Raw genomic sequence first — 27,969 nt, 5'->3', positions numbered from 1 at the left:
TTAAGTAATGCTCTGTGCATGTGGAAAACACCAAGTTGGTCCACAATTGTCATCCACACTAAACTTGGGTAAGTTATTTCACAGGTTGGAGAAAGGCAACATTGTACCACCTCCAACAGGAGCATCTCTAATAAGATACTGCAATGTTCAAATAAATCTTCAAGTTGAGACTCTTTATTATTTTCATTGTCCAACATGCTCTTTTCAGTGCTTGTACTTAAATGTGATCTGAACTTTTCAGTAAAAACTAGTGTGTGACACCAGGTGGTAATAACCAGCTCGAACAACACTAGATTTACTATGAATATTTCAATAGAAGAGTCTGGTCCTGGCAGCTGGAGATGGCAGTCATGTGTGCATGAGGTGTGTGAATGAATGTGTGTATGTTTCCTTTTCTGATGAAGGCTTTGGCTGATAGCTAATATGTAAGTGTCTTTTTGTTGTGCCTCTCTGCAACTCTGTGTGTCATATTTATGGTGAATAGCAATCTTACCTTTTCTGTATGTTATTGAGCAGGAGATTTTGTTATATTGCCTATGCCCAACAACGTGCTTGAATAAATTTTCCTTTTCCTATCTTTTCCAGAAGGTAGGCTGTCTGTTAACTTTTCTGCTGATTAGCTTGACAGTGAATAATAATTACAAATTGCTAGGAGTATAAAAAAGGAAGGGAGAGAAAAGATAACCACCCACCAACAGATGAATAGTGGGTGGTGTATAATAACAAATCATTTTTTATCTTGGGCTCTAATTTCAGCTTACACATATTCAGCCCTGCCCAACATGCACACGCACACACACACACACACACACACACACACACACACACACACACACCTATGCTCCCATAAATATTTTAAATTTATTAATACATACCGAATGTGCCCAGAATTTTGTTATTGGAGCTGTGTAGAATTCATAAAGCTTTTTCTGCATTCTAAGTGGTCTGTTATTTTTAATTTCATAGAAATCTAAGGGCATGTGAAAAATCTGGCTTGAATCATCTCCTTCAGCAAGTACTTTTCCGTTTTCTTGGACAACTGTGTCTCTCATTGCTACACTGTCATGAGCTATTAAAGCCTGGAAAAAAGGATAAATACATTAGTTTTATGAATATAGTATTTGAAACATCAATAAATTTGTAAGTAGATGTTTCTGATGAAATCATACCTACTTTAAAAATGATCGAAACTGGAGAATCAATTGCAGGTGCTATTGCATGGACTGAGTGAGTCTCTGCTTACAAAGATATTAATCTGTGAGTAGCCATATAGGATGTAATAAAATATCAGAAGGTAATACCAACAGTAAAATGAAAAGATCTCTAATACTCCACTTTCCAATAGTACAGGGTATTGTATATAAGATAAATTGGTAGTATAAAGGGCAGAGCACTGGCACTTAATGCAAAACAGTCTGCAGTGAGTACTGCAATATTGCCATTTCTTTCATAAGACCAGGTTTTACTGATTTTCAAGTGTCATGTGCAGAGGGAAGATAGAGAGAGAGAGAGAGAGAGAGAGAGAGAGAGAGAGAGAGAGAGAGAAGTGTGTGTGTGTGTGTGTGGGGGGGGGGGGTGTTCCTTTCATTAGGTGTTTTCTATATAAGGACATTCTATGGTAGGGTGAAAAGTGGATAAATACATTATTTCACATCCACATCTCAAAAATGAGAGAAATTTTGAGCTTTGGTTTTGGCACTTGATTGTATATGGCATCTAGTGATGTATGTGTATATTAAGAAAGTATAACAGCGGTTCTGACTGAGTGTAGCCTAGTGCGGGGCTGGAAACACCTGAAGACTGTTGTTGCAGATATATAAGCTGATAGATGGAAATTTGGACATTGTGTTCCTCCTTTATGCTTATGCTTGTAGGTAAAGTGTAAAGAGAAGTCTCACTTAACAAAATATGTGAAAGTTTCCTACAAAGCCTGCATTAATCAGTATGGAGAGCCCCTGAGAGATGCATTTATCAGTAGCAGTGTGAAAAATTCACGGGTAGCAATTGCAGGGATTGGGGCTGTAGCCCAATGGTTCCATGAAAAGGTGAAACATTTTGTGGGAATTTGTTGCCTGCTGCTGATAGAACGTCAGTTTATCACAAAGAATAATTGAAAGTTAATAAATGATATTTCAGTAATGTGGGAAATTCAATAGCCACAATGTTCTTAGATTCACATGCTTAACTACTTAGTCGTCTTTGTGAGAGAGATCACAGATATGTAAATTGGAATGTTAGCTACTACTGCAATCACAGCAGAGGAGGAAAAGAGCTTCATTTAGGGGTTAGAAGCCTCACCACAATGTCATAGCATTGTGTAGAAGAACATATACTGACAATTGCCAGCACTGAGGACTCGGCACATCCTTGCCACATATAACACATTGCAAATGATCATGCTGGTCGCTCGATACTATACTGGGTGACTTCTTCAGATGAGCAATCAAGAAGAACAAATTTTGCAATCCTCTGCTTAAAGTTACTTTGTCAGTATTGAGAGGGCACATTATTGTTTGGTTAAGAGTTTAAAAATAGATCTGGTTGAGAAGATATTGTGAGAATGAGCACGAGAATACAGTGTGCACATTTATTGTGTTGACACATTTCGTTGACAATGAATGCATCTAAAGTCAGCAGACAAACATAAAACTTCTCTATTTGGGATAGCTGTAAGGTAATGTATTTATGTTCTTTGTTAGTGAAAATATAGCTTTATGAAATCACCTAATAGTCTATAAGGTAAAGACGAATGCATCAGCAGTAGACTTGCACATAACATTTGAAAATAGGTATTTTAATATAAAATCCAACCTTCCAGTTTTTCATTTCTTGGCCATCTTTTACGTTTTCTAATCAGTAATTAGTGTTCCACTCTTTTGCTACACAGACTTTGTGCTTGTGTGAAATATATATAATAAAATTCTAAGACTGTAAGTTTTTCATTATTAAAATATCAAAAGTGTACAAATTACACTCATGTAGCAAAAGACCATACTCAACAAAGTCATATGGGCAGTATCAGCATAAAGATGGAATGATAAAGCTCAAGTTTGATGCATTCAAGAATGATGTGAAGATACACAAAAATGGGAGACATAATGGAAGGTAGGACATATCCTTAAGACCTGTGCATACTTCAATCCACCCATTCAATATAACACAATATTTTTTAAATTAAATACTAGCAGTTCAGTCTTAATGAAGTAAAGCACTACTTATTGTAAGCAAAAATGGATGAGGTATGAAAGTGGTGACATGTGATGAATTCTTATTATTCAAAATGGTTATTTAAGATACTTCTTAAATTTAGATATGGAAAATAAAATCTTCAAGCTGGAGTACCTAATGAAAATCCTGTTTAATAATGTGATTGGCATAGGTTCTGCAGCAACAAAAGAGACCACATTCAGTCACTAATTTTGTAAAGTGTCTGAATGTAAGAATTAAAGTTATTCCTTTAAATTAGGTGCCAAAATGTGCAGTTGCATGGACCACTAAGAAATATGAAGGAACAAAGAAACTGCTGGGAGGAATCAATACCTCTGTGAAAGAAATAAGACTGATTGCATTACTAAGAACCTCTTGTTGTGGCATATCAATCTCCGGTTGCTTTTCCACCTTGGACTGTATTTTTATGCTGGTCCAAGTTTCAAGACAGTTGATTTGTGGCATTTAATATGAAGTTCATCTCAGATGTATAGCACTGCCAGAAGGCAAACGGGGTAGAACTTCAGTGCAGGTGCAGCTACATGCACAACAAAATGCAGAAACGTTTTGAGTAATGAATGCGGATGTGTAATTCAAATGGACCTGTCTTAGAAGACAACCACCACTAACTGAACACATGTGGTGAGTACACAGATTTCATCAAATCTTATTCCCTAGTAGTAGTAAATGAAAACGTTAAGCACAGCTGAAGCATGTACATGCTTCTGTGATGTGAATCACAGAAGCCATGATTTTATTTACTGATTTCTGTTAAGTGCAACAGCTACTAAGCAAGACGATGTAATAGTAATTAATATCATGTGTAAAATGTTGATGTTAAAATCTATGACTAAAATGAGAACAAAAGGAAAATAATTATATTAATATTGTTAACAGTATAGAGGCACATTGGGATCACCTAAATATGGTTAGTTAATCGTGCCCATCTCCAGCAATTTCCTAATACTTATGAATGCATATGGGATGTGCAGATATTGACAATGAGGCTAGTTAAGTCACCTGGTGAAGTGGTGACACTATGTTCCATCATTTCATGCTTGAAAGTTAGGTTTCAAAGACTTGTAACAGGAATGAAATTTCATAGATTTTAAGGTGGTAAATATATGCTAACAGTGTTAACCAGAGTGTTTTAAAAATGTAAATTGTTTAGACTATGAATAAGCATTATAGTAACAGTACATAGCATTAAGGTTATTACCTGAGTATTGTATTGCTAAAGTGTTATTTTTTTCTCAGTGTACGTGACTAAATTTCAAAACTGAAAACTTAACTACTCAAATTATTATATTACAATTTTTGTGTAATAACAGGTCTTGTCCACTTGAACATAAAAGCAATTGCTGAGTGAATGAATACATGAATGAATGGATACAAGAATAGTTAATGTGTAGGTGAAAAACAAGGGTTCTGGTTGGTTCAAAATTTATTGATGAATCCAAGCATGATGGAGATAGAGAGAGAGAGAGAGAGAGAGATAGAGAGAGAGAGAGAGAGAGAGAGAGAGAGTTGGGAGGCTGGAGAGGACAGTCATTGAGTGGACAGGGGCAAAATAAATGGAATTGTACATGGCAATGGAGAGACTGTAGAATGATGGGGAATGGGGCTAGAATTACAATTAGTTGAACAATAAAAATCGAGATACTTTGCTGGAGACTGCAGAGCTTCTGTAGCCATAAAGAGGCAGTGAGAACAATAAGCTTCCTGCTATTACACAACAGTAATTTCCTTTCTCATTCCCAGTGAGTTTCAAAGGAATGCAACCATGCCTATGACAAACTGAAATTCACCATTGAAAGTTTCATGCTGCAAGTACCCACATCACTTTCTATAGCTTGTTAGAGCTGTCCTGGTATAATCTGAATATAAGTAAATATTAAATTTATTTGGTTAAATATGACTTTCAATGATGTGAATATTTTCATTATTTTATATATTTCAAATTAAATCGAGCTTCATAATAACTATTCTTAATCTTCTATACTTATTCTATACAGACAATGAGCTAAATGGCATCACAGTACACAACAAAAGCAAGAAAATATGTGAGCAAAGAAATAAGAAGATTAAATGAGCAACAGAAAATTACTGAGAAAAAGTGAAAGATTATTTTTTTTACAGGAAACCAACAAATATGTACATCAATTTACAGAACATGTTCTTTCAGAGAATAATTCTCAGTGCAAAGCCAAGGAGAACAGTAAACTGCAGGTGGCAGGATCACAGAAAGGAAGTATCAAAACTGATACTTATCTCACTCTTCATTCTACATTTCACTAGCAACATTGTAATCAAAATTCCACAAAGCAAGATTCATGTTTGAATTTTCATCCAGCATTCATATTCAGAGTGATATCATGGTTTTACTTCATTATTCTTATATTTTTCTCTACGTGGAAACCTATGAATGATGAACAGCTGATGGTGTGGGGATTTCTTTCTTTTTATCTCCACTAGTATGCTTTTAGTTGATTAATTTTTTGCTCATCAACAACTTGGCACTTGGATTACCCAGACTCAGTTTGCACAGTTAGTTTAACATAAATTATCAATATGATGAAAGCAACAGCCTAATAAAATTCACACAATAAGACTATTCTTCTGTGTTTCATGGAAACTATAATTGATAATACTTTAAGAATGCTCTGGTTTTATTATAGCAGATGTAAGATTTATGTTATGCTACTGACAGTATCATTTTGATTAAATATCTGAAAGTATAGTATTCACCTGAACTTAGAAAAAAGTATTTGCAGCATGTATTGATCCTTAGAACAAAGGTAAAAAAATGTGCTAAGCTGTGTTAAAGACAATCTGGGTCTTTAGAAATCAGGTTTCAATATGGTGTGTCTTATCTGGGACAAACTTTGTTGTTGTGTCTGGATCCTACTCCAGCTACTGCCAGGTCTGGCTGCTGACGAGTCCTCTCCATTTGGCTCGGTTCTCCCACCACTTTTCTTCCTCCACTTGCTGCCAGGTCACACCTCTCCTTTCTACAGATATTCTCACTCCTGTTTTCCACCATGGTCTTGGCCACCCTCTAGGTCTTTTTCCATCCATCTTTAGTTCTTCCATAATTTTGGGAAGTCTCTGCCCATGCATCCTCTTAACATGTCCATACCATCTTAATCTCTTTTTTTATTTCCTCTCTCATACTTTCCTGTTTAAAGTCCTTTCTAATATCTACATTCGTTACTCTGTCCATTCTTGTTTTTCCCTTAACTGCTCTGAGAAATTTCATTTCCCCTTCCTGCAGTCTGCTCCAGTCCCTTTCTGTCATTGTCCATGTTTCTCCTCCTTAGGTGACAATAGGGAAGTAATAACTCTTATACATAAGGAGTTTTGCTTTTTCTGAAAGTTCATTGTTCCAAATCAGGTGTTTGATTGTTTGATAGAAATTGTCTTCCTTCTGTAACCTCCTATTAATTTCGTTGGTTATTCTCCCCTCACTAGATATTTCACTCCCTAAATAAAGGAAACTGTCTACCACTTTGAGGGGTTCTCCATTCAAAGTAATATTTCCATTGATCCCTTTGTCTCTTCCAAATACCATTACTTCACTCTTATCGTTACTTATTTTTAATTCACACCTTTTCATTATTTCCTTCCACGCATCAAGTTGCAACTGTACATCTACCTTGTCATCACCCCATATTACCACATCATCTGCAAAAATCATCTTTTTGTCTTTTTCTTTTACTATGTCTTTAACTTCCCTATTCATTCCCTCCATCACAACATTAAAAAGTGCAGGAGACAGATTACTTCCTTGTTTAAGTCCTTGTCTTATTTTGAAGTATCCAGAGTTCCCCAGTGGTGTTGTAATTCTACATTTGTATCTGCTATACATTGTCTTTATTACATTAATGCATCCATCTTCTATACCTATCTTCTCCATTTCTTCCCAGAGTCTTTCCCTGTTAACTGAGTTATGTGCCTTTTCTGTGACTATAAAAACCATTATCACCCTACAGTTTTTTTAATGATTTTTGCACTAAAAGCAAGTCTCATTATCAAAAATCATAGCACATAATACTCACTGATAGTAAACTTTTTATTTTAATGACAATGAAATCTTGATTTAGAATATCCCCTTTAGTTTCTAAAAGCACTCCTAACCATTTCACTCTCCTTTTTATCTGTTTTTGTTGCCCATTAATTCACTGTCTTCAACTACCCTAGACATAAAAACTCATTAATTATCTCTATAACTGCATTGTTAATTTTTATAACTTTTTTAGTGTTTCAGTTAGACATTATTTTAGTCTTGTTGTTGTGGTCTTCAATCTAAAAGCTGTGCAGTTCTCCATGCTAGTATGTCCCCTGCAAGCCTCTTCAACTCTGAATATTTACTGCAATCTACATCCATTTGAATCCACTTGTTGTATTCACATCTTGGTCTCCCTATACAATTCTTACCTCTACGTTTCCCTCCATCATCAGATTGACAATTCCTTGATGCCTCAGTTATGTCCCATCAACGTATCCTTTCTTTTAGTCAAGTTGTGCCCTAAATTTATTTTTCCTCAATTTGTTTCAGTACATCCTCAGTTATTTGGTCTACCCCTTTAATCTTCAACATTCTTCTATTCACTTCTTGTCTGAGCTGTTTACTGCCTATGTTTCACTTCCATATAAGTCTGCACTCCAGACAAATACCTCCATAAAAGTCTTACTGTAACTGATTTTCAGGTCTGCTTTCAAACTTGTCTTAATAAGTTCTTCCATTTACTGTTGAAGTAAATATGCATTAGTAGGAAACATAAAAATGACATAATCAAAATGGGGGTGGTGGAGATAGATTCCATTAACCATTACTTTTTAATTTTCCAAAATTAAGGATGGTACAACTTCCTCAAAGGCTACATCTACATCTGCATCTACATACATGCTCTGCCAGCCATTGTGATATGAAATGGCAGAGGGTACTTATCATGGTACTACATGTTACCATTTCTTCCTGTTCCAGTCGTATAATAAGTTCTGGAAGGATGGATGCTTAATTATCCCTGTGCATGCTGTAATTAGTTTTATCTTATCTTCGTTGCGCCCATGGAAGTGACAGATATAGAGACAAGGGATATCTCTAGATTCTTCACTTAGTGCTGGGACCTGAATCTTTTGAAGTAGGCTTCTGCATGATAGTTGATGTTTGTCTTCAGTCATCTGCCAACTCAGATTTTTCTACATTTCTGTAATGCTGTCTCATGAATCAAACATGTGACCATTCATGCAACCCTCTTTCTATATATTAAGTGTCCCTTGTTAATACTGTGTGACATGGATCACACACTTGAGCAATATTCTAAGATGGGATGCACAAGTGATTTGTAAGCAGCCTCCTTTGTAAACTAATTGCATTTTCCCAGTATCCTACTAATGAACCAAAGTCTTGCTTTACAAATGTGAACATTCCATTTCATGTCCCCACAAACTGTTACACCCAGGTGCTTGTATGTGTTGACTGATTACGTTCGAGAGTTGTGGAGGTTGTAGTCATAGGATGCTGTTGTTCTGCATTTTGTGAAGTGACTAACTTAACATTTCTGAACATTTAAAACAAGTTGTCAGTCTTTGCAAGGTTCTGAACTCTTATAAAGACCTGATAGGAGAGTTCTGCAGCTTTTTTTAGATAGTACTACACTACAGATAACTGCTTCACTTGTAAAAAGTCTGAAGTTACTTTTAATATCATCTGCCAGGTCACTAATCTACAATATGAGTAACAAGGGACCCAAAACACCACCTTGGGGCATGCCTGAAGCTTATTCTACATCTGTCGCCATCTCTCCATCGAAGATTTCATGCTGTGTCCTCCCTACCAAGAAATGCACAATCCAGTTACAAATTTGCTTGGTACTCCACATAAATGCACCTTTGCTAATAATTCTTAACATGGTACCAAGTCAGATACTTTTTGGAAGTCAAGAAATATTGCATCCACTTGATTGTCTTCATCCACAGCATTCATAATGTCATGTCATGTGAAAAAACCACATGGTACCAAGTCAGATACTTTTTGGAAGTCAAGAAATATTGCATCCACTTGATTGTCTTCATCCACAGCATTCATAATGTCATGTCATGTGAAAAAACCACAAGTTGGGTTTCACAAGATGGATGTTATCAAAATAGAGTAGTTCATTCTTTTCAAGATACCATATAATGTTTGAGTTTGGAATATGCTCTAGGATTTTACAACAGATGAGGTAAAGTAGTAGTAGTGAATGCTGTACTTCATTCCTCTTACTGGGCACAGTATTTAGTTCAAGTGATCTATGGTGTATTACAGTTAAAATGGGAGCTAACTCAATTGCAAATTTGCACAGAATCTGACAGAGATTCATGGATCCTTGTGGAGTCTTGTTTAATTATTGTGTTGTAGCTGTTTCTCAATGCCATTGACATTAATATCAATGTCACCAAGCTTTGCAGTTGTGTGAGAAGTAGTGTGCATCAACACTCCACGATCTTCTTCTGTAAAGGAACCTTTGGGAATAGCATTTCCGGTTTTACTCCACTATCCTCAGTTTCCGTTCCTGTATCATCCATGTGTGTCTGGACACTGACTTGGTGCCACTGACAGCCTTTACATATGTTCAGGCTTTATTTGGATTTTGTGAGATCTTTTGATAAGATTCTGCTATGGTAGTCACTGAAGGCTTCAAAAATAGCCCTCTTGACAGCCAAATATATTTCATTCACCATCTCTCTATCTATATCCCCATGATTTGTTTTACACCTATTATGCAGTAATCAATATGGACATCCTCAAAGAGGTCTGATTTATTTGTTGCCATTAGATCTAATAATTTCTATAATTAGTGGGCTTCCAACCTATCTGTCCTAGGTAGTTTCAAAGAAGGTGGTTAGTAATGTTTTGCAGGCTATCTTTCATGCTCACTGCTTTCAAAACTATAATTTTCTCAATTGATTGTTGGATCATTTAAGACTGCTTCTCATTCTCTTTGACTTTCTGCTCACATAAAAAAATCTATTCTAAAGGCAAAAGCACTTCAGGACATCAAAAGCTACTAAGAAAAAGTAATACAGCAGTGGTCTACAAACAGCATTCCAATGAAACATATATTGAACGGGAGAACACTATTATAAGCACATGATAGCAATCTCCTACAATTCTATACCTCTTTGTTTTAATGTATACACACTATAGACATCTATTTGCATCTCATGAGGAAGGTAAAATATATCAAAAGCTTTTAATAAAAGACACAAAAACAACACAAAGTAGCATAATCATACAGATAAAGGACAACTGTAGTACATGAGACAAGCAGGGGGGGGGGGGGGGGGGGGAGGGTGGTAGGAGGGGGGACACTAAATTTCTAAAAGCAGACAGACATAGTTACACAAAACAGTAAGTATTAGCTATGTCTCCATTGTTTATATTTACTAAATTTTGAATAAGTATTTTTCTTAATAATGATTAAAACAGTTAGCCTGTATCTTGACAAATCCTGTATGATAGTTATGTAAAAAAAAAATTAATAAAGACAAAGAAAATACAATTGTATTCAACAGAAGAATTTATAAATGCTACATTATGCCAACAGGTATGGCTCGTATATTCTTAAAACAGGTAATATGTGAAGGTGAACTCTGTGGTGCTTCAATCCATGAATGGGCTTCTGGCCTGACTGCTTGCTGAGTGCAGCCTTTTGTTCACTACTGTGCTACATGGGGGAAAGTGGTGAGCCCATCGCCCCAGCCACATTTCACCCTGGGAAAGGTCTACGGTACTCAGTTTGATAGCAGGCTGGGTAGACCAAGGCCATCCTGGAGGGGCTGAAATGAGGAAAATTCCCCACTTCTACCTGTGATTGAATCTGGGACATCCACAGCTTGAGTTGAGCACTCTACCCACTAGACCACCACAGTTACACTATTAAAGCAGGAGTTTACAAAATGTCTCCTAACACTTCAGGTACAGCTAAAAATATTTCTGTTATGTGACCACAAGTACACATCCTGTCAATTTACAAATAAACTGAAACATATAGTTACAGGAAAATATTTTCAGGAAGATAGTAAACATGCCTTTCAACTCTTACTGCTTTTATGTTCTTCACATATTAACTGCAGTTGTACTGGTTATTTGCCTTTTCACAATGTTTTCTCCATTGTTCATTTTATTTTTATATCCAACAGGAACCAAATTATAACAGAAGATTTTTTAAGGTTCTACTATGGAAATAAAATTGTCAGAGCAAAAGATGAAAAGGAACAGTCAGATTCATAAATGTGGGTTACAGTGACACTTAAGTCTGAAAGTGTTTCACACATCTTGTTTTACAATCTCTTTGTATCTTTTGTATGTAAATGATTTGGGTGTAGAATGATTATTTTACAAATACCACTGTTTCTGTACTTATTTCTGTTGGTTCTTATCTTGTGCCTAGGCTTTGTTGTGGTTTGATTGTGGTTGAAAATACTGCATAGTCTGAAAAAGATTTCACTTTTCTGTGAAATATTTTTTACATAAGGGAAACATGCATTTAGTTTGCTGTTTGGAATTAGTTCCACTGTTAACTTCACATGTGTCTTGATTTCCTTTCAGAGGTCGTCAGTGGCATCCATTTGCTGTTGCTATGCTTTTAATTAGATTTCTTTCTTTCATGTAGTTCATTTCTATTTAGGAGAAGCATGTATTATCTGCTGAACATGGCACTGATTGCTAGATGGATGTGTGCTAATGGACTGCATGAGGAACTGAATGTTGATGATGGTGGCTATTGATTTTCAAAATATGTTAAATTTACTTCCTTGGAGCCCAAAAAATTGTATGTTGCTGTTTGTTTCATATAGTATAATGAATATTAAAACTTAATATGTTGTAATAACTGGAAATTTGTACCAGATTGGGTTTGCAGCACAGATCTCCTGCTTGTTGCGAGCAGTCATCTTGACTAATCAGGAGATGCAGGGATGCCTCCTGAACTGATCCAAGTATTCAGTGTCACAGATGTTCTCTTCCCATTTTTTGAACAAACAATCACAAGATCTTCCTTGGAGAATAGCACCTCAGTGGAAGTGTTATGACTGAGAACCATACTTTACCTGCCATAGTGATTATACATTCATTTCAAAAAGTCCATAGAAATGGAGGGAATGGAATCATTGGGATTCTAATCTGTCCTGATGCTGGATGTGTAATATAATCATCATGTTACAAATGAAAATATGTGCCAGTGCAATACTTGAAACAGGGCCTTCTGCTTCTCATGTGCAGTTGCCCAGGCCATCCAAGAAAGAGTTGGCCAGGTGTGACGTTAAAGCACATGCCCGGAAACTTAAAAAGAGGTCACAGGATCAAATCTCTAATGGACAACTGATTTTTGAGTCTACCTTTTAACCTAGCATTCACATTCCAGAGGTGTGGAAATTCACTAGTAATACACGTGGTTGAGATTCTACATTAAACTGTTGGTCCCCTTGTGCTGGTTAAATAACTGAGGTAGGTTAGGGACATACAAGTCGCTGAAGTGGCATCCAGTCGAAAGACTTGAACCAGGCCATTGAGCCACACAAAACTATTATTATCCAAGCAAGTAGTCAAGACTACCCCAAACATTCAATATAACTTATATTTTCTTCCCAACTGATGTTTTCTTAGAAAAATTTTATCGGACTGCTGTGTATGACTCTGGTGTACTCTTTAGTAGTGTAAAATAAAATTAATTCTAACAATGGAAAATCCAGGTTGGAATGTTACAGTATTATGAAAAGGACAGTTGCTAATCACCATGTAGCGGAGATGCTGAGTCGCAGATAGGCACAACAAAAAGAATGACACAAAATAAACTTTCAGCCAACAAGGCCTTTGTCAAAAATTAGATCTCACACACACACTCATGTAAATGAAATGCAACTCATACACACATAACCACAGTCTCTCTCTGGTAGCTGAAGCCACACAATGAGCAGTAGCAGCAGTGCATGATGGGAGAGGCAACTGGGTGGGGGTAAGGAGGAGACTGGATGGGGAGGGGGAAGGGGAGGGATAGCAGCATAGGGGTGGGGGACTCTGAAATCCTGCTGGGGAGCATGCAGGGGTGAGATGAAGAGAAGTTAGAACAGCTAGGTGCAGTCAGAAAGCTATTCGAAAGTCGGGAGAGGGGTAGGGGGAGGAGAGGAGAGGGGGTAGTGGAAAGGAGAGAAGTAAAAAGACTGGATGCATTCATGGAACAGAGGCCGTGTAGTGCTGGAATGGGAACAGGGAAGGGGTAGACGGGTGAGGACAATGACTACAAGATGGGTGAGGACAATGACAAATGAATGTTGAGGCCAGGAGAGTTACAGGAACGTAGTATATATTGCAGGGAGAATTCCCATCTGTGCAATTCAGAAAAGCTGGTGCTGGTGGGAAGGATCAATATGGGGCAGGCTGTGAAGCAGCCCTTGAAATGAAGAAATGGCATCATCCTATACCAACCTATTCATGGGCCCTCTAAAGGGATCTAAACACACAGAATCCTAAACCCCTCACCTGGTACCCCTCAACTGGTTCAGATTCACTGATGGCACCTTTGTGATCTTCATCAAGGGTGAGGACACTCTATCCACATTCCTACAGAACCCCAACAGCTTCTCAACCTTTCACTTCACGTGGTCCTACTCAACCCAACAAGCCACCTTCCTAGAAGTGGACCCCATCTCAAGAACGGCATCATGAGTACCTCTGTTCATAACAAACCTACTAAGCACCAGCAGTACCTCCACTTGGACAACTGCCATCCGTTCCATACCAAGAAGTCCCTTCCATACAGCCTAGCCACCCATGGTCGTCGCATCTGCAGTGATGAGCTGTCCCTCTTAAAAATATACCGAGGATCTCATTGAGGCCTTTACAGACTATAATTATCTTTCCAACCTTGTACAAAAGCAGATCTTCCTTACCTTATCTTTCCAGTCACCCACCACCTCCCAAAGTCTCACTCTCCGGCCAGAGAGAAGCGTTCCTCTCATATTTCAGTATCACGCAGGACTGGAGCAACTGAATTAAATTCTCTGCCATGGTTTCGACTACCTCTCATTGTGCCCTGAAATGTGAAATGTCCTGCCAACCATCCTTACCATCTTTCCCACCCCTCTCACAGTGGTATCCTGCCGTTCACCGAACCTACACAATATACTTATCCATCCCTACACAAACCCTGTTCCCAACCCCTTACCTCATGTCTCATATCTGTGTAATATACCTAGATGCATGACCTGTACCATACATCCTCTCACCAGCACCTTCTCCAGTCTGGTCACAAACATCAGCTATCCCATCAAAGGCTGGGCTACCTGTGAAACCAGTCATGTGATCTTCAAGCTAAGCTGCAACCACTGTGCTGCATTCTATGTGGGCATGACTACCAACAAGCTGTCTGTTCATATGAATGGCCACCAACAAACTGTGGCCAAGAAACAACTGGACCCACTATGTGGCTGAGCATGCCACCCCACACAACATTCTTCATTTCAATGATTGCTCCACAGCCTCTGCCGTAATCATCGTTCCCACCAACACCAGATTTTTAGAATTTCCGTAACCCTCCTGGCCTCAAACTTCATTAGTCATAGTCCACACCCATCTAACCCCTTCTCTGTGCCCATTCCAGCACTACACAGCCCTCTATTCCATCAATGCACCCAGTCTTTTTACTTCTCTCCTTTTCTGCTTATTTTGTGATTGTCTTTTTGTTGTGCCTATCTGTGATTCACAGCATCTCTGCTGTGTGGTGAATAGTACTATCTTTTCATAATATTGTTATAAAATTAACTCTTTGAGATTGACTTTGTGGCCCAAGCTGTTTCTATTACCACTACAGAGCTGATAGAGAAGCTTTCTTTGTATATTTTAAGTTATGGTATAAATATGCATTGCTTTATTTTTCATATGAATGATGGTCTTCTTCTCATTATTAATAAACAATAGATAAGTATCTTTTAAGAGGGAATTTGTGTGAATGTTCTTTTGTAGTGTTTGTTCATCTATTATTCTGTAGTGTTACTGGCTGATAAAGACTTAAGCACCTCTCTGATGTCTCTGGTTATTTTAAGATAACAGTTGTTTCTCCTTCAAATAATTTTGAGATTACTGTAACATTTTCCCTTAGCTTTCAATTCTTTCTCTGTTACTTTTGGATCTTTTGTGATCTGTAGTTTCTATATTTATTTCTGTTATTTTTGCTGTTCATACTTACACCGAAATGAAGAGAGTTGCATATCACATACTTTAAGCTTTTTTTACCAGCAAGGTGTCCTCTCTTGGATGGACAATAACTGTGTCATTAACAAATCTGATGTAAGTTTACATGGTTTTGTTGTCTCTCTTCTGGCTGTTCTAAGTTTTTTTGTCTAAGTATACATATAAATCTGAAATATTACTTTAAAATATTCAGTAACCACATTCACAACACTATTCAGCTTTAATTATAACAGTTTCCTTCCCAGTACATCTTTCTTTCTGTGATGCTGTCTGAATTTTGTGTTAGTTAGATAGTTTGTGTCATCATCATCTGTACTTATGAATCTGGTAAAAATTTATCAACATAAAAATAAATCTTTGGATATTTCATGTAGTCATCAAGGCAAAGCAACTGAACTTAACTAAAGAGTAACAAACCTTTGTAATCATTTCCAGAGTGAACATAAAATGCTTAATGAGAAAGTTGAAGGGAGTCAATTAAATTTTTCAAAAATGTGGAGTAATTCCAAGACCTCCTCTAAATGGACTGACTTTAAGTTTATTGACATTTGTATGTTCCGAATAAAACACTATCCCTTTTGTATTCTGATGCATAGCTCAGATGTAATCTTTGTTTCATAACTTGGAAGTAGTCTTTGTTCAGTTGATGTACTGCATATAGGTATCTGTAGTTTTGTTTGAGGTTCATATGGCTTTGATGTACATTCTAAAAAGACATGTTGATGAGATTATATATACTTTAATATGCAATGATATTAAGTTCACATTTATCTTTATTCTGTAACAGAGAACTTTTGTTGGTCATGCAGGGGGGGTGTATGTGTCATTTATTTATTTTGTTTTCGTGTAATATTGACTTCATTTTGCTTTTCCTGTGTTTGTTTCTTTTTGTTTGTTATTCTAATGAAATATTGTTCTTGCTTATCTATTCGTTTTGATGTGTATTACATGCAGACCTTGTTACACTACCCATAGTGCTCAGAGCCATTTGAACCTTGTTACACTAAACGGAATAATATGAAACACACAGGGTCAGTAAAAAGCAAACATGGTATATGGGTGGGTGTAGTAAACCATTTTCATTCACATTAAAATACGGTCATAAACTTCACACATGCATACATCGAAAACAATTAAAATAATGTTAAATGACTGACCACAAAAAGTGAGCAGTGGAGATGTGTACAATGAAAATTACTAGTAGAAAGAGGAAAACAACTAAATAGAACAGCCTGGAGTGGAGAAGTAATTGTGAATACAGTAAAAATTAAGTGCTATTGGTGCTCAGCATTTTATGTAGGCATGAGCACCAATCAGATGTCCACCTGAATGATTTCCTCCTGCCAAACTGTGACCAAGAGTAGTTGTGCTGGAAGATGTTTCTGAACCCAATCTTGATTTCAGTGACTGCTTCACAACATGTGCCATCTTGATCCTTCCCCAGAACACTAGCTTCTTTGAATTACATAGATGGGGGTAGTCCTTACAACACATCCTTCAGTCCATAATCCTCCTGGCATCAATCTCTGCAAACCCCCTGCCCTATACCCACTTCCACTCTATCCCAAATGCAACCTGTTCCAGTACCTTCTTCCATACAAACTTCCCTTCCTGCATTTGAGAGAGAGAGAGAGAGAGAGAGAGAGAGAGAGAGAGAGAGGGGGGGGGGGGGGGGGGTACTCTTTTCTTTTCAGTATCCGGCTTCTGTTTGTATCCTTGTGCAACAACTAATGTGTACACAAGTATATGAAGTTGTGTTTTTGGGGAATAATCACTTATTAAGAAGAAAGTGGATAAATTATTGTAACAATGCTGCATATGGTCTGTGACTCTGACATCTTCACTATCAAAGATTATATGGTTACACATGGATTTGAAGGCCTGGAGCTCAATCCTGTCATATACCTATGATTCTGTTGTTGCTGTGTGAGTTAAGTCTTTCACCTTTGGCAATGTATTACAGATGCCAAAAATTATCAAGCTGCCCAATGTCTGCAGTTTAACATTAAACAGTACATCCCAATTCCTGACAGTAACAGATGATACATATCTTGGGTAAAAGCACGCCAGTTCCAATAGGTGAGTGCAACATTGTAGTGTTCAAATCAGCCTCCATGCTGGTGATTGATTTGCTTTGTTACTCAGAGATGTGCAACACCTGAGCTCAAATATTCAGATAATTTATTAAAAATGTAGTTACTAAGCCTTTATTTCAGAAATTATAGGAAGTTTCAACATATAATGAGATGGGAAAGGTATAAAAACTAGGATAAGAAAGAATGGAATAGAATGTAATGAAATTGTCTTATAACATGTTCTACTTCATTGATGATCTCATCCTGGATCTGTGGAACAAAAAGTGTATCTACGTCTCTTTCCATCTATCTCCATTGTCTTCAGTTTTGTGTAGCTATGATTTTTCATATTCAGACATTCATTAAAGAATGGAATAATTTTATGTACCAGAAACAGTTTGGTAACTTGTTTATCAGGAAGATTCTAACCATCACATGCATATCAACATGCTGGATTATGCTGGATTAAGCATCAAATTTGTGTGTCTCATCTCATGGAGTGCAGGTACTAGACTTCTATGAGTAACCTGTCACATAGACATGTTATGTCACTCAGCCCTCACACATGATGCAAAACAACTCAATAACAACAATGATCCCAGTTAAGAATTATTCCACTCATATCCAATACAAGTAGATCTGTGAGGCAGCAAGATGAAATTTATTAGGGTTATAGTTAGAGCTACAGTCATGCATTTGAAAAGAATGTTCTGTACATAGTGCATACAAGGCATATTTTTTTCCAACCTTCAACAGAGCCAGAAATTAAAACAAGTACAAATATATATAAAGTTTTATGTACATATACTACACACAGATCAACTGTTTTTAACATTTCACCATGGGAACTGAGGAATTTGTTGTATGGGAACTGAGGCATTTGTTGTAATTGCGTACAACATTTTCTGTCGTCTCTGCATAAACCTGAGTCACTTGTCTTTTGAGCCATGTCACTGCAGTGTCCTGCAGCCATAGAACTTTGTGCTACCGGGGAAAAAAATCAATGTGGTTATATATTGTGAGACATTTCAAAGGCTATGCAGATTCATGCTGAAAAAATTAGGAGGCATTTGTCATCAGATGTCCCTCGGTTGCATTATATTTGACTGAATACTTCTGCATTGCCACAACAACTTCTTCAACCACAGAAATATTCAAATCCTCTCTACAGCCTGGATTTGGCACTGAGTGACTTTCATATTTTCCCAGAGATGACAAAGTGGTTGAGTGAACAGCATTTCACTTCAGGTGAGGAACTGCAAAGCTCTGTGACAATATAGCAGACTGAAAATCCATACTGATTGTGCTGAAAAATAATCAGTACATGAATCTACTATTTGTAGGCCTATATGAACTCTGATATTAACATTTTAATTCTAGCTGTACTGGAGGAAAAAAATGCCTGTCATATTTAATTTGGTATGTTAATGCTAAAAGCTTTCACATGCCCCACATAAGATGAGAACAGGATAACTTTTAAATTTTGCAATGCTTTATATGTTGACTTTACTAATGGCCCCTCTTTAAATAGAGTACATTAATACTAATTGTGTTCTAGTTAGAAGAAGTAAAGACACAATCCTTATGCCTATCATTATCTTTAGTGCAGTTGATTGATGGTTATGTGATTTTATATTTATATGATACTGTATAAATTTCACAGGAAAGAAATGAGTTAAGGAAAGGTGTGACACTCATTCAGGGACCCCACTGTAGTAATGCAAGAGATTAGAGTTCCACCCTATAGAATGTCTTTGTGGGGAAACTGATAATGAAATACTGGCCAAAAGCAAAACGTGCTTAACTTGGTAAGTGGCTGAAATTGATCAAAACCTGTATGAATGCACAAAAGATAAAATAAACCTAAAAACAACACTATGGAAAATATCTTTTGAAAGCTTTTCTTTTACAGGTTACATCATGCAAAAGGCAAAGTTGAATCATCTACTGAAATTCACATGCCATGTTAGCTAATCAGATTTTATCAAATCACTCACATACTTTATGTCAAGGAAGTACAATAATTGCAAGAAGTATTCTGTTATAATTAAAGAAAGCATACAACTTTTAAAATGCAACACAACACTATTTGGATTCCACAGCTATTTAGGGTGTCAGATAAGAGATGACCAATAATTTAAATTTGAAAAATGAAATATAAAATGAGGGGAAAGTTGCATTACTTGACAATACTGTTTACTTTGCTGCTAAAATCACTACTAAAGTATAAAAAAGATCAATTCTTTGGTGAAAAAGCGTTTTATTTGACATAATCATACCCGTTTTTGGCTGACCTCTGAGATTGCTAAATTATGTTGAGATGGAGGTGCTTGATCCACGGTTAGCTTGTTTGAATCCTGATGGTGGAAAAAATTATTTGTAACAGGTGGTTGGCAGCAGGGTAAGAAAGGAAATGGTGGACAGATTCTAACCATCACATGCATATCAACATGCTGGATTAAGCATCAAATTTGTGTCTCTCATCTTATGGAATGCAGACACTAGACTGCCATGAGTAACCTATCACATGGAAATGTCACATAACTCAACCCTCGCACAGGATGTTAAACAGAAGCAGGTTGAATGCCTCACTTTGTTTCTACCGTTTAGTACTAGTAAGATATCTAACTGAATTTTACACTTTACACAGTTTCTAGTAGCATATGATAGGTGACTGAAGTCATGTAATAAGGAAGGGTTTTATCTACTCATCGAAAATGTTTTTTAAGTTTGGTCTCTAGCCACACCAGTCCAAACAAGAAGAAAACAGCTGACATAATTATTTTCGAACAGAATGACACTTTGTTTAAGAACTAGCATGAATGATTATAGAAGTAAAAAAAAAAAAAAATACATCAGAAAATAAGCAGATTTATCTGTAAGAAAAGTTATTTAAAACTTACAAGTACCCAACAGATTGGTGTTCTGCCCAAATGGACAATTTATCCTACTTTGTACATTGTTTTCAGTGAACTCTCAACGATTTTAACATAGATTTTTACTAACCAAACCCTAGTATCCCCCATAGATAAGTTCATAGAACTATATTATTGGAAAAAAATTAAATATTTTGCAGTACTACTGTGAAATACAACAAGAGTTCCTGTATGTCATTATGCTGAACCAAACTGCTATTGGGCATGCTTCTTAGGTGTTATCTAACATTTCACTACAATCAGAGTCCACATTTCACTGATGACTGCCCTGGCAGACTGGTGTATATAATGGCAATTGACCATTGTCCATAAATTTAATCTCTGACGATAGAGGAACCCCGTGATGTGATATTGGTTGTGCTGTGAAAAAAATTGGGCATCTGGGTTACCATGTGGTAAGGTGTTGTTTAAATGCTGCCTGCTACCAACGATGGGGTTGGAAAGCTAACTGGTCATGTTCTCCTGAGAGTTCCACTTGGTAATAGGATGACTGTTGATGCATTATATGACAGAGTACTGAGTATGTGAGTTTAAGCCTTGCAGTAACAGCCTCTGGCTGTCATGTGTGTTAGAGATGCATTTGTGTGTGTGTGTGTGTGTGTGTGTGTGTGTGTGTGTGTGTGTGTGTGTGTGTTTTCTGACTGATGAAGGCCTGTTTGGCTGAAAGCTTTGTTTCTTTGTCTGACAGTCTTTTTGTTGTGCCTGTCTGTGACAGTATCTCTGCTATATGGTGAGTAGCAACTATCCTTTTCATAATATTCTTATTATTCCATCCTGCATTTTGCACTGTTGAATTCTAGAAAAGTATGAGCAAAGATGAAGGCATATGAACTAAACAATGGCCCTACAGCAATTTTGATATCAGGACATCCTGAACGGCCTATTTTTTCAACAGGATTATTGAAATGTAAAATATTGCTCCATTACAGTAACAGCTTGCAAGAAGCAGGAGCATTTTTATGAAATGTTATAATTTATTGTCAAATAGTGGACAAATCTTAATATACACACATTTTTTTCTTGGACCTGTGTGCCAGAAAACAGTAACTGATGTGCCCTTGTGGCTTTCCCTAGGATGTAATAGAATTGGTGAATGTATTCAACAACAACCCAAAGAACTAAGTGTAACCTTCTGCCACATTATTAAGTGAATTTTCTGTCCCTCAAATTGCTTTGCTGCCTCTTTTCCCATTGTGTATCCAATCATGGCAACATCTACAGCAGAGCACATTTGGTAAAGCTAAGAGAGAGAGAGAGAGAGAGAGAGAGAGAGAGAGAACACTATGTGGTAACTTGAGGTGAGGGAATATTAAAACACCAACTGTATGTTTAATGTTTTGCTTCTGTTGTATCTTTTCACACAGCATGAATGCATTTTATTTTGTGATCAAATTGGGAAAAATATCCTCAGGTATCTGGAAACAGTAAGTTAAGAAACGTATGCAACAGTCTTTTCAGCGGATATCAAGAGACTAACAACCTGATTATATACTCCCTATTCTTATAACACTCCATGGCTACTGCGAAATGGATGACGAAGTCATAAAAATCACAATCAGAATAACACCATTAACAGTGATGTGAAACTAGAACACTGTCAAATTCAAAAGCAACTTATTTTTAAAGTTAATGTGTCATGCAATAGTAGTGTTTCCACTAATTGGTTAAAAGGCACTTTACAGAACCATTCCAATTAAAACTTCTTGACAAATTAAAACTATATGTCAAACCAGTATTCAAACAGGGAACCTTTGTGTTTCACATGGAAATTTTCTACCACCAGATCTGTCCATGCGGCACTATGACCTACCCTCACAGCTTTACTTTCAATCTCTTCAGTGTGCCATTTATGTTATGCTCCAAATGAAAGTTTTTGTAGTTAATAAAGACCTGAGTTGGCTGCCAGTGTCACGTTGTTCCAACTTTTTATCTTGTAAATTCCTTGGCATAAGTATACTGATGTTCTTTACAGTCATATCAAAGTGGAGAGAGAGGGAAGTGAAAGAATATGAACAAATAATTTATGATGGACAGTCAAATGAAGACCAAAGACCCCCACAATCGAACCATGGATTGGTTCCATCACCACACATGTTAAGACTTGTATCCCACTGGGAGACAGGATCAACTCCTTTTTTGTAAAACACTGATGGATCCATAACCACACCCACTCTTGCACTTCCTTGTTAAAATAGAACTGACATCCTTGCTTGTCTTTGTTCAAGTCATCAAAGATGTGAAAATCACAAGGTGAAAGATCTGGGGTGTAGAGTGGATGTTGCAGTGTTTCTCAACCAAATTGTTGAAGCATAGCCTTTGTCTGAATGGCAGTGTGGGGTGGGTGTTATGCAACAGGATGATTACACTTGACAGCATTCTGACAGTCCAAGGGCAAATGGTGAAGCCAACAGTGGAAAGATTCCCCCCCCCCCCCCCTCCACACACACACACACACACACACACACACACACACACACACCAAAGAAATCCAAAGCTGTTCACACAAGTTCTCCGATAAGGTAATGATGATCTCCTCCTTCGACTGCAGGGGCTCTCTGCTCATCAAATTCCTCAAGCATGAAACCACAATCAGTGTGCAGCACTATACAGGCATTTTGCAGAAACTGTGATGAGCCATAAAGTCAAGGGATATTTCACTGTGTGATTTTTACATCATAGGTGACCGGAAGAAAGATGTGCATGAATATCAGTTTCAGTCAGATGAGGAAGTGCAAGAGTGGATGCAGTTGTGGATCCACCATTGGTTGACAATGTTCTATGAAACTGATCATCTTGTCTCCATAAGTTACATAAATATACATTCTAGCTCTGATGCTTACTATATTATCTTGGGAGTGATGGATTCAGGGGTGTTGTTAATGACTTTTTCCCATGTTTTGTATTCCAATTTTTTATTTTGTAAACACTCTGAATATGGACAACTTAAGTCATTTCTTGTGATCTGTTGGATGAACATGCACTTTGCCACATATAATATTCAAGAGATCTTTGGTCACAGTTGTATACAGAGGACTTATTACCTATGTACAGAATAACACAGATTGGTCGACCTGAAGTAAACATTATAGCTTTATCAATATTAAAACTATTGCTGTTGGGACACACTTTTGTTGGTATGAAAATAATATGAGGGACTAATGACTGTTCGGAATATTAATTAGCACTGAATACTGCAGTCTTAAAGCTTGCTGCTTCCAAGCCTTACCCGTATTTTTCTGACATGAAGGAACTCCAAGACAATTTGCTGCTGCATCGCGAAGACCATTTTTTTCCTATCTTTAGTTGGTTTAAGAGGTCACTCTGCAAAACAACTCTTCCACATAGATAAATTTGAAAGGATGTGCTCTGTATTACAGATTTACTCAGACAGAAAAGGATAATAGGCCTTCACAGTCACGTACAAAATTTGAAGATGGGAGGGGCAATGAATCATTTCTGCTGGTGCGGACTTACAGAACTTTTCATGCATCTCATGCTAATGACTTCTTAATAGTAGGAAAGTTCTGGTGGAATGTAAATAATTTGAAGTAAAGGAGACCATTCCCCAAACAGCAGAAGCATTGGGTCGTTGACAGGCACAGGCAAAAGAGGAAGAAAACTTGCTAGGTTTTGATCAATGATTCAATGCTTCTACTGTTCACTGAGTGGTCTCCTTCACTCCAAAATTATTGACTTCTGAATAACATGCTTATGATTATTTATTTAATATTTTATGTGAAAGGACTTGTGTCACTGTAAATATCTATGAAACTAAGTTGCAAGCTAACACAAAGCTGAAACAAATCAGATGTAATACATTACGATAAATGCCACAGTGGAAGGTCCTAAAGAGAAGATTAAAATAATGTGAGGAAAGAGAACAACTCATGATTTATAACAGAGACACTGAAAACACAAAGAATCATTGATAGCAGAAGTTCATCTGTTGAACTTAACTCCCTCCCTCCTCCCCCCACCCACCCGCCCATCTGACATACACACACAGAAGAAGGAGGGAGGGAGAAAGATAGATAGATAGATAGAAGGAGAGAAAGGGGGGGAGGGAGGGAGGGAGGGAGGGAGGGAGAGAGAGAGAGATCCGTCTGTTAAAAACAATTTAACACTGAGCATATATCAATGGCTGAAGTTACAACTACCTGCATAAATCTGACCTCTGTGAGTCTTTTGTGGTTGAGATCTTGTGGAGAAAAGTTTCTCTTCAAGAGCAGACGATAATATCTGTACTGCTGAACAGCAGTCTTGAAACCATGAAGAGAATTTTCTAAATCAGTTATGACACCCTGTTGTACCAGTATATGAGACAGATCTTGAATGTAAATCACACAAAAACAAAGTAGATTAAAAAAGTGGTGCTGTCACTACAACAGACATTTATTTATGATTTGGCATCAAGTTATGCTGAATATGCTGTTACATACTGACTAAAGTTTTTACTTCCAGCAGAGTGTAAAATCATTATGTATAATGAATCAATGGCTCTCAGTACAAAAAGTAGGAAAAAAAAACAGACTTTAATGTACAAGAGCTCTGCAACATAGTTTCTGACATAGGACATGTTTCTGCTAGCAGATGTTCTACTCTCAGTGTCAGTTATGTTTTTTATACAGACAAATCTCTCTCTCATTTTCATCGAGTTTAAAAACGTTTTCATTTATAAATCTAGCTGAATACCAAATTGTGCCACAATTCTAAGAAAGAGTGTAGCTGACAGTATGGCATATATGTTTGCTCTGATAAATACTCCAATTTCAAGAGCTGAGTTACAACAATGAAACCCATTGTCTCAATATCAGTTCGTTTTTCAATGTCTCCCCAACATAGTGAGTGGTTGTCTTTCATTAAGTCATTTTTATAAAATGAATCACTTATTTTACACTTGTTTCAAACCATTAGCTACTGAAAGGAATACTTACAGTGCAAATAAAAATTGTGTGCCATTATATATTGGGAAACATTCCATGTGGGAAAAATATATCTAAAAACAAAGATTCTGTAACTTACCAAACGAAAGCGTTGGTATGTTGATAGGAGACAATAAAAAACACACAAACACACACAAATTTCAAGCTTTTGCAACCCAAGGTTGCTTCATCAGGAAAGAGGGAAGGAGAGGGAAAGACAAAAGGATGTGGGTTTTAAGGGAGAGGGTAAGGAGTCATTCCAATCCTGGGAGTGGAAAGACTTACCTTAGGGGGAAAAAAGGACAGGTATACACTCGCACTCACACACATATCCATCTGCACATATACAGACACAGGCAGACATATGTGAGAGCAAGTGTATACCTGTCCTTTTTTCCCCCTAAGGTAAGTCTTTCCAGTCCCGGCATTGGAATGACTCCTTACCCTCTCCCTTAAAACCCACACCCTTTTGTCTTTCCCTCTCCTTCCCTCTTTCCTGATGAAGCAACCTTGGGTTGCAAAAGCAGACAAATGTCTGCTTGTGTCTGTGTATGTGCGGTTGGATATGAGTGTGTGTGCGAGTGTATACCTATACCTGTCCTTTTTTCCCCCAAGGTAAGTCTTTCCGCTCCCAGGATTGGAATGACTCCTTACCCTCTCCCTTAAAACCCACATCCTTTCGTCTTTCCCTCTCCTTCCCTCTTTCCTGATGAAGCAACTGTTGGTTGCGAAAGCCTGAATTTTGTGTGTATGTTTGTATTTGTTTGTGTGTGTATCAACCTGCCAGCGCTTTCGTTTGGTAAGTCACATCATCTTTGTTTTTAGATATATTTTTCCCACGTGGAATGTTTCCCTCTATTATATATATATATATATATATATATATATATATATATATATATATATATATATATATATATATATATATATATATGTGTGTGTGTGTCATTAATTGTGTTTCTAGATAGTTGTGCAATAACTGCTAACAATATAGTTCACATAACAGACAGGAATTTCCATTAATTGACACAGTATTTACATCTTAATTATGAAGAATCAATACTTTTGAACATGGTGCTAAAAACAATAATTCATGCTAGTGCTCAAAATTTCAAAAATATAATAAATCCAATGTGAGACTTTTCTTTATCTCTCCTATTATGCAAATTATGTACTACTTGACTATTTACAGCTGAAAATTGATTCCAGATACTGGTACATGTAAAACTAGAAAGAAAGCAATTTTTACATATTGAAGACATTATTTACAAATACAGGTGATGAGAGAAAGATGCATACAACTACATTTATGTATCTGTTAATGGCCACAAAAGTGTTATCACACCATGAAAGTGAAGGAAGCATGACACAATATGGCTGAACAAACACAAGATGATAACAGTCACATTTTGTGTTTTGAACTTGAATGATTACTACCTTGATACCCTGCTGACTGGAAGACTTGCTCCTGATGCTAAACTTTCTTGGCTTCTTCTAAAAGAAATGTTTCATATAATATACTTTATGTTTTTTTACTTATACAAAAGTAAATTGATTCTAAACTTTAACAGCAATTTGTGTCATAGAAATTAAATGATTTGAGACTATGCACAGATAATTTGAAACACATTACTGCAGAAAATATATGTATTAATTAATAGAAACTGTGTGACAGTCTTCCCATTCTGTCATTTTTACAGTAATATATGAGGGGTGATCAAAGGATATGTGAACTGGTGGTGTGAAGCCCAAGCAAACCGTTACAACATAAAACAAATGAGATTCTAGATGATTTTGGTATGTGTATTCCATGTACTATAATTTACATATTCTTATTTACTTACAAAAACCTCACTAATATTTGTTACATACAATTCTAATCCATTATTCAACTACAAAGCCACAGACAGTGGTCATAATGTTTGTGAATCACATTTTCACATCTGTCTGTCTCTCTCTCTCTCTCTCTCTCTCTCTCTCTCTCTCTCTCTCTCTGTGTGTGTGTGTGTGTGTGTGTGTGTGTGTGTGTGTGTGTGTGTGTGTGTGTGTGCGTGCGTGTGTAGTGTTTAAGTTGTCTATTGAGAAAAAGGCCTTTTTGGCCAAAAGCCTACTTGTTTGACAGTCTTTTTGTCATGCTTATTTGTGACTCAACATCTCCACTATATGATTAGCTAGCAATCTGTCCTTTTCACAATCTGTCCTTTTCATAATACTATCATTATTCAATTTATTGATGATTTGGAGGTATATAACATGTGAAATTTAGTACATGGGGCTGCCGCCTTTGGCATCAACAATGGCACTTATGCAACTGGGCATTGCGTTGAACTAAGCTTGTATGACAGCTTCAGGTACATCATTGCAAGCTGCTTGAACTCTGGCACAGAGTTCATCATTTGTAGTGGCTGATGACTGGCATTGTGCCCGTCTTTTGATAACTCATGATCAGGTGTTTTTGGTGGGTAAGAGATTTGGAGGAAATGTACTGGACAGGGCAGCTGTTGACCAAGCTCTGTATCAGGAGAGGCCAGGATAACACATTAACAAGCTGTCTTACATTATCTTGTTGAAAGATAATATCACAGATGCCTTGG

General features: G+C 37.0%; 1 protein-coding gene across 1 annotated transcript in view; it reads right to left on the bottom strand.

The window, feature by feature from the left end:
* LOC124613441 (transient receptor potential cation channel trpm) overlaps positions 1 to 27,969 on the bottom strand; it is a 205,034-nt gene that overhangs the window by 11,332 nt on the left and 165,733 nt on the right. Inside the window, exon 15 of the mRNA XM_047142142.1 lies at positions 876 to 1,079. Coding sequence (XP_046998098.1) covers positions 876 to 1,079 — 204 coding nt within the window. The remainder of the gene's footprint in view (positions 1 to 875; positions 1,080 to 27,969) is intronic.

Source organism: Schistocerca americana, chromosome 4 (assembly GCF_021461395.2).
Source record: "Schistocerca americana isolate TAMUIC-IGC-003095 chromosome 4, iqSchAmer2.1, whole genome shotgun sequence".
Classification (NCBI taxonomy): Eukaryota; Metazoa; Arthropoda; class Insecta; order Orthoptera; family Acrididae; genus Schistocerca; species Schistocerca americana.
The sequence above is the reverse complement of the archived record's forward strand: the minus strand, read 5'-3'. Positions and strand labels throughout refer to the sequence as shown.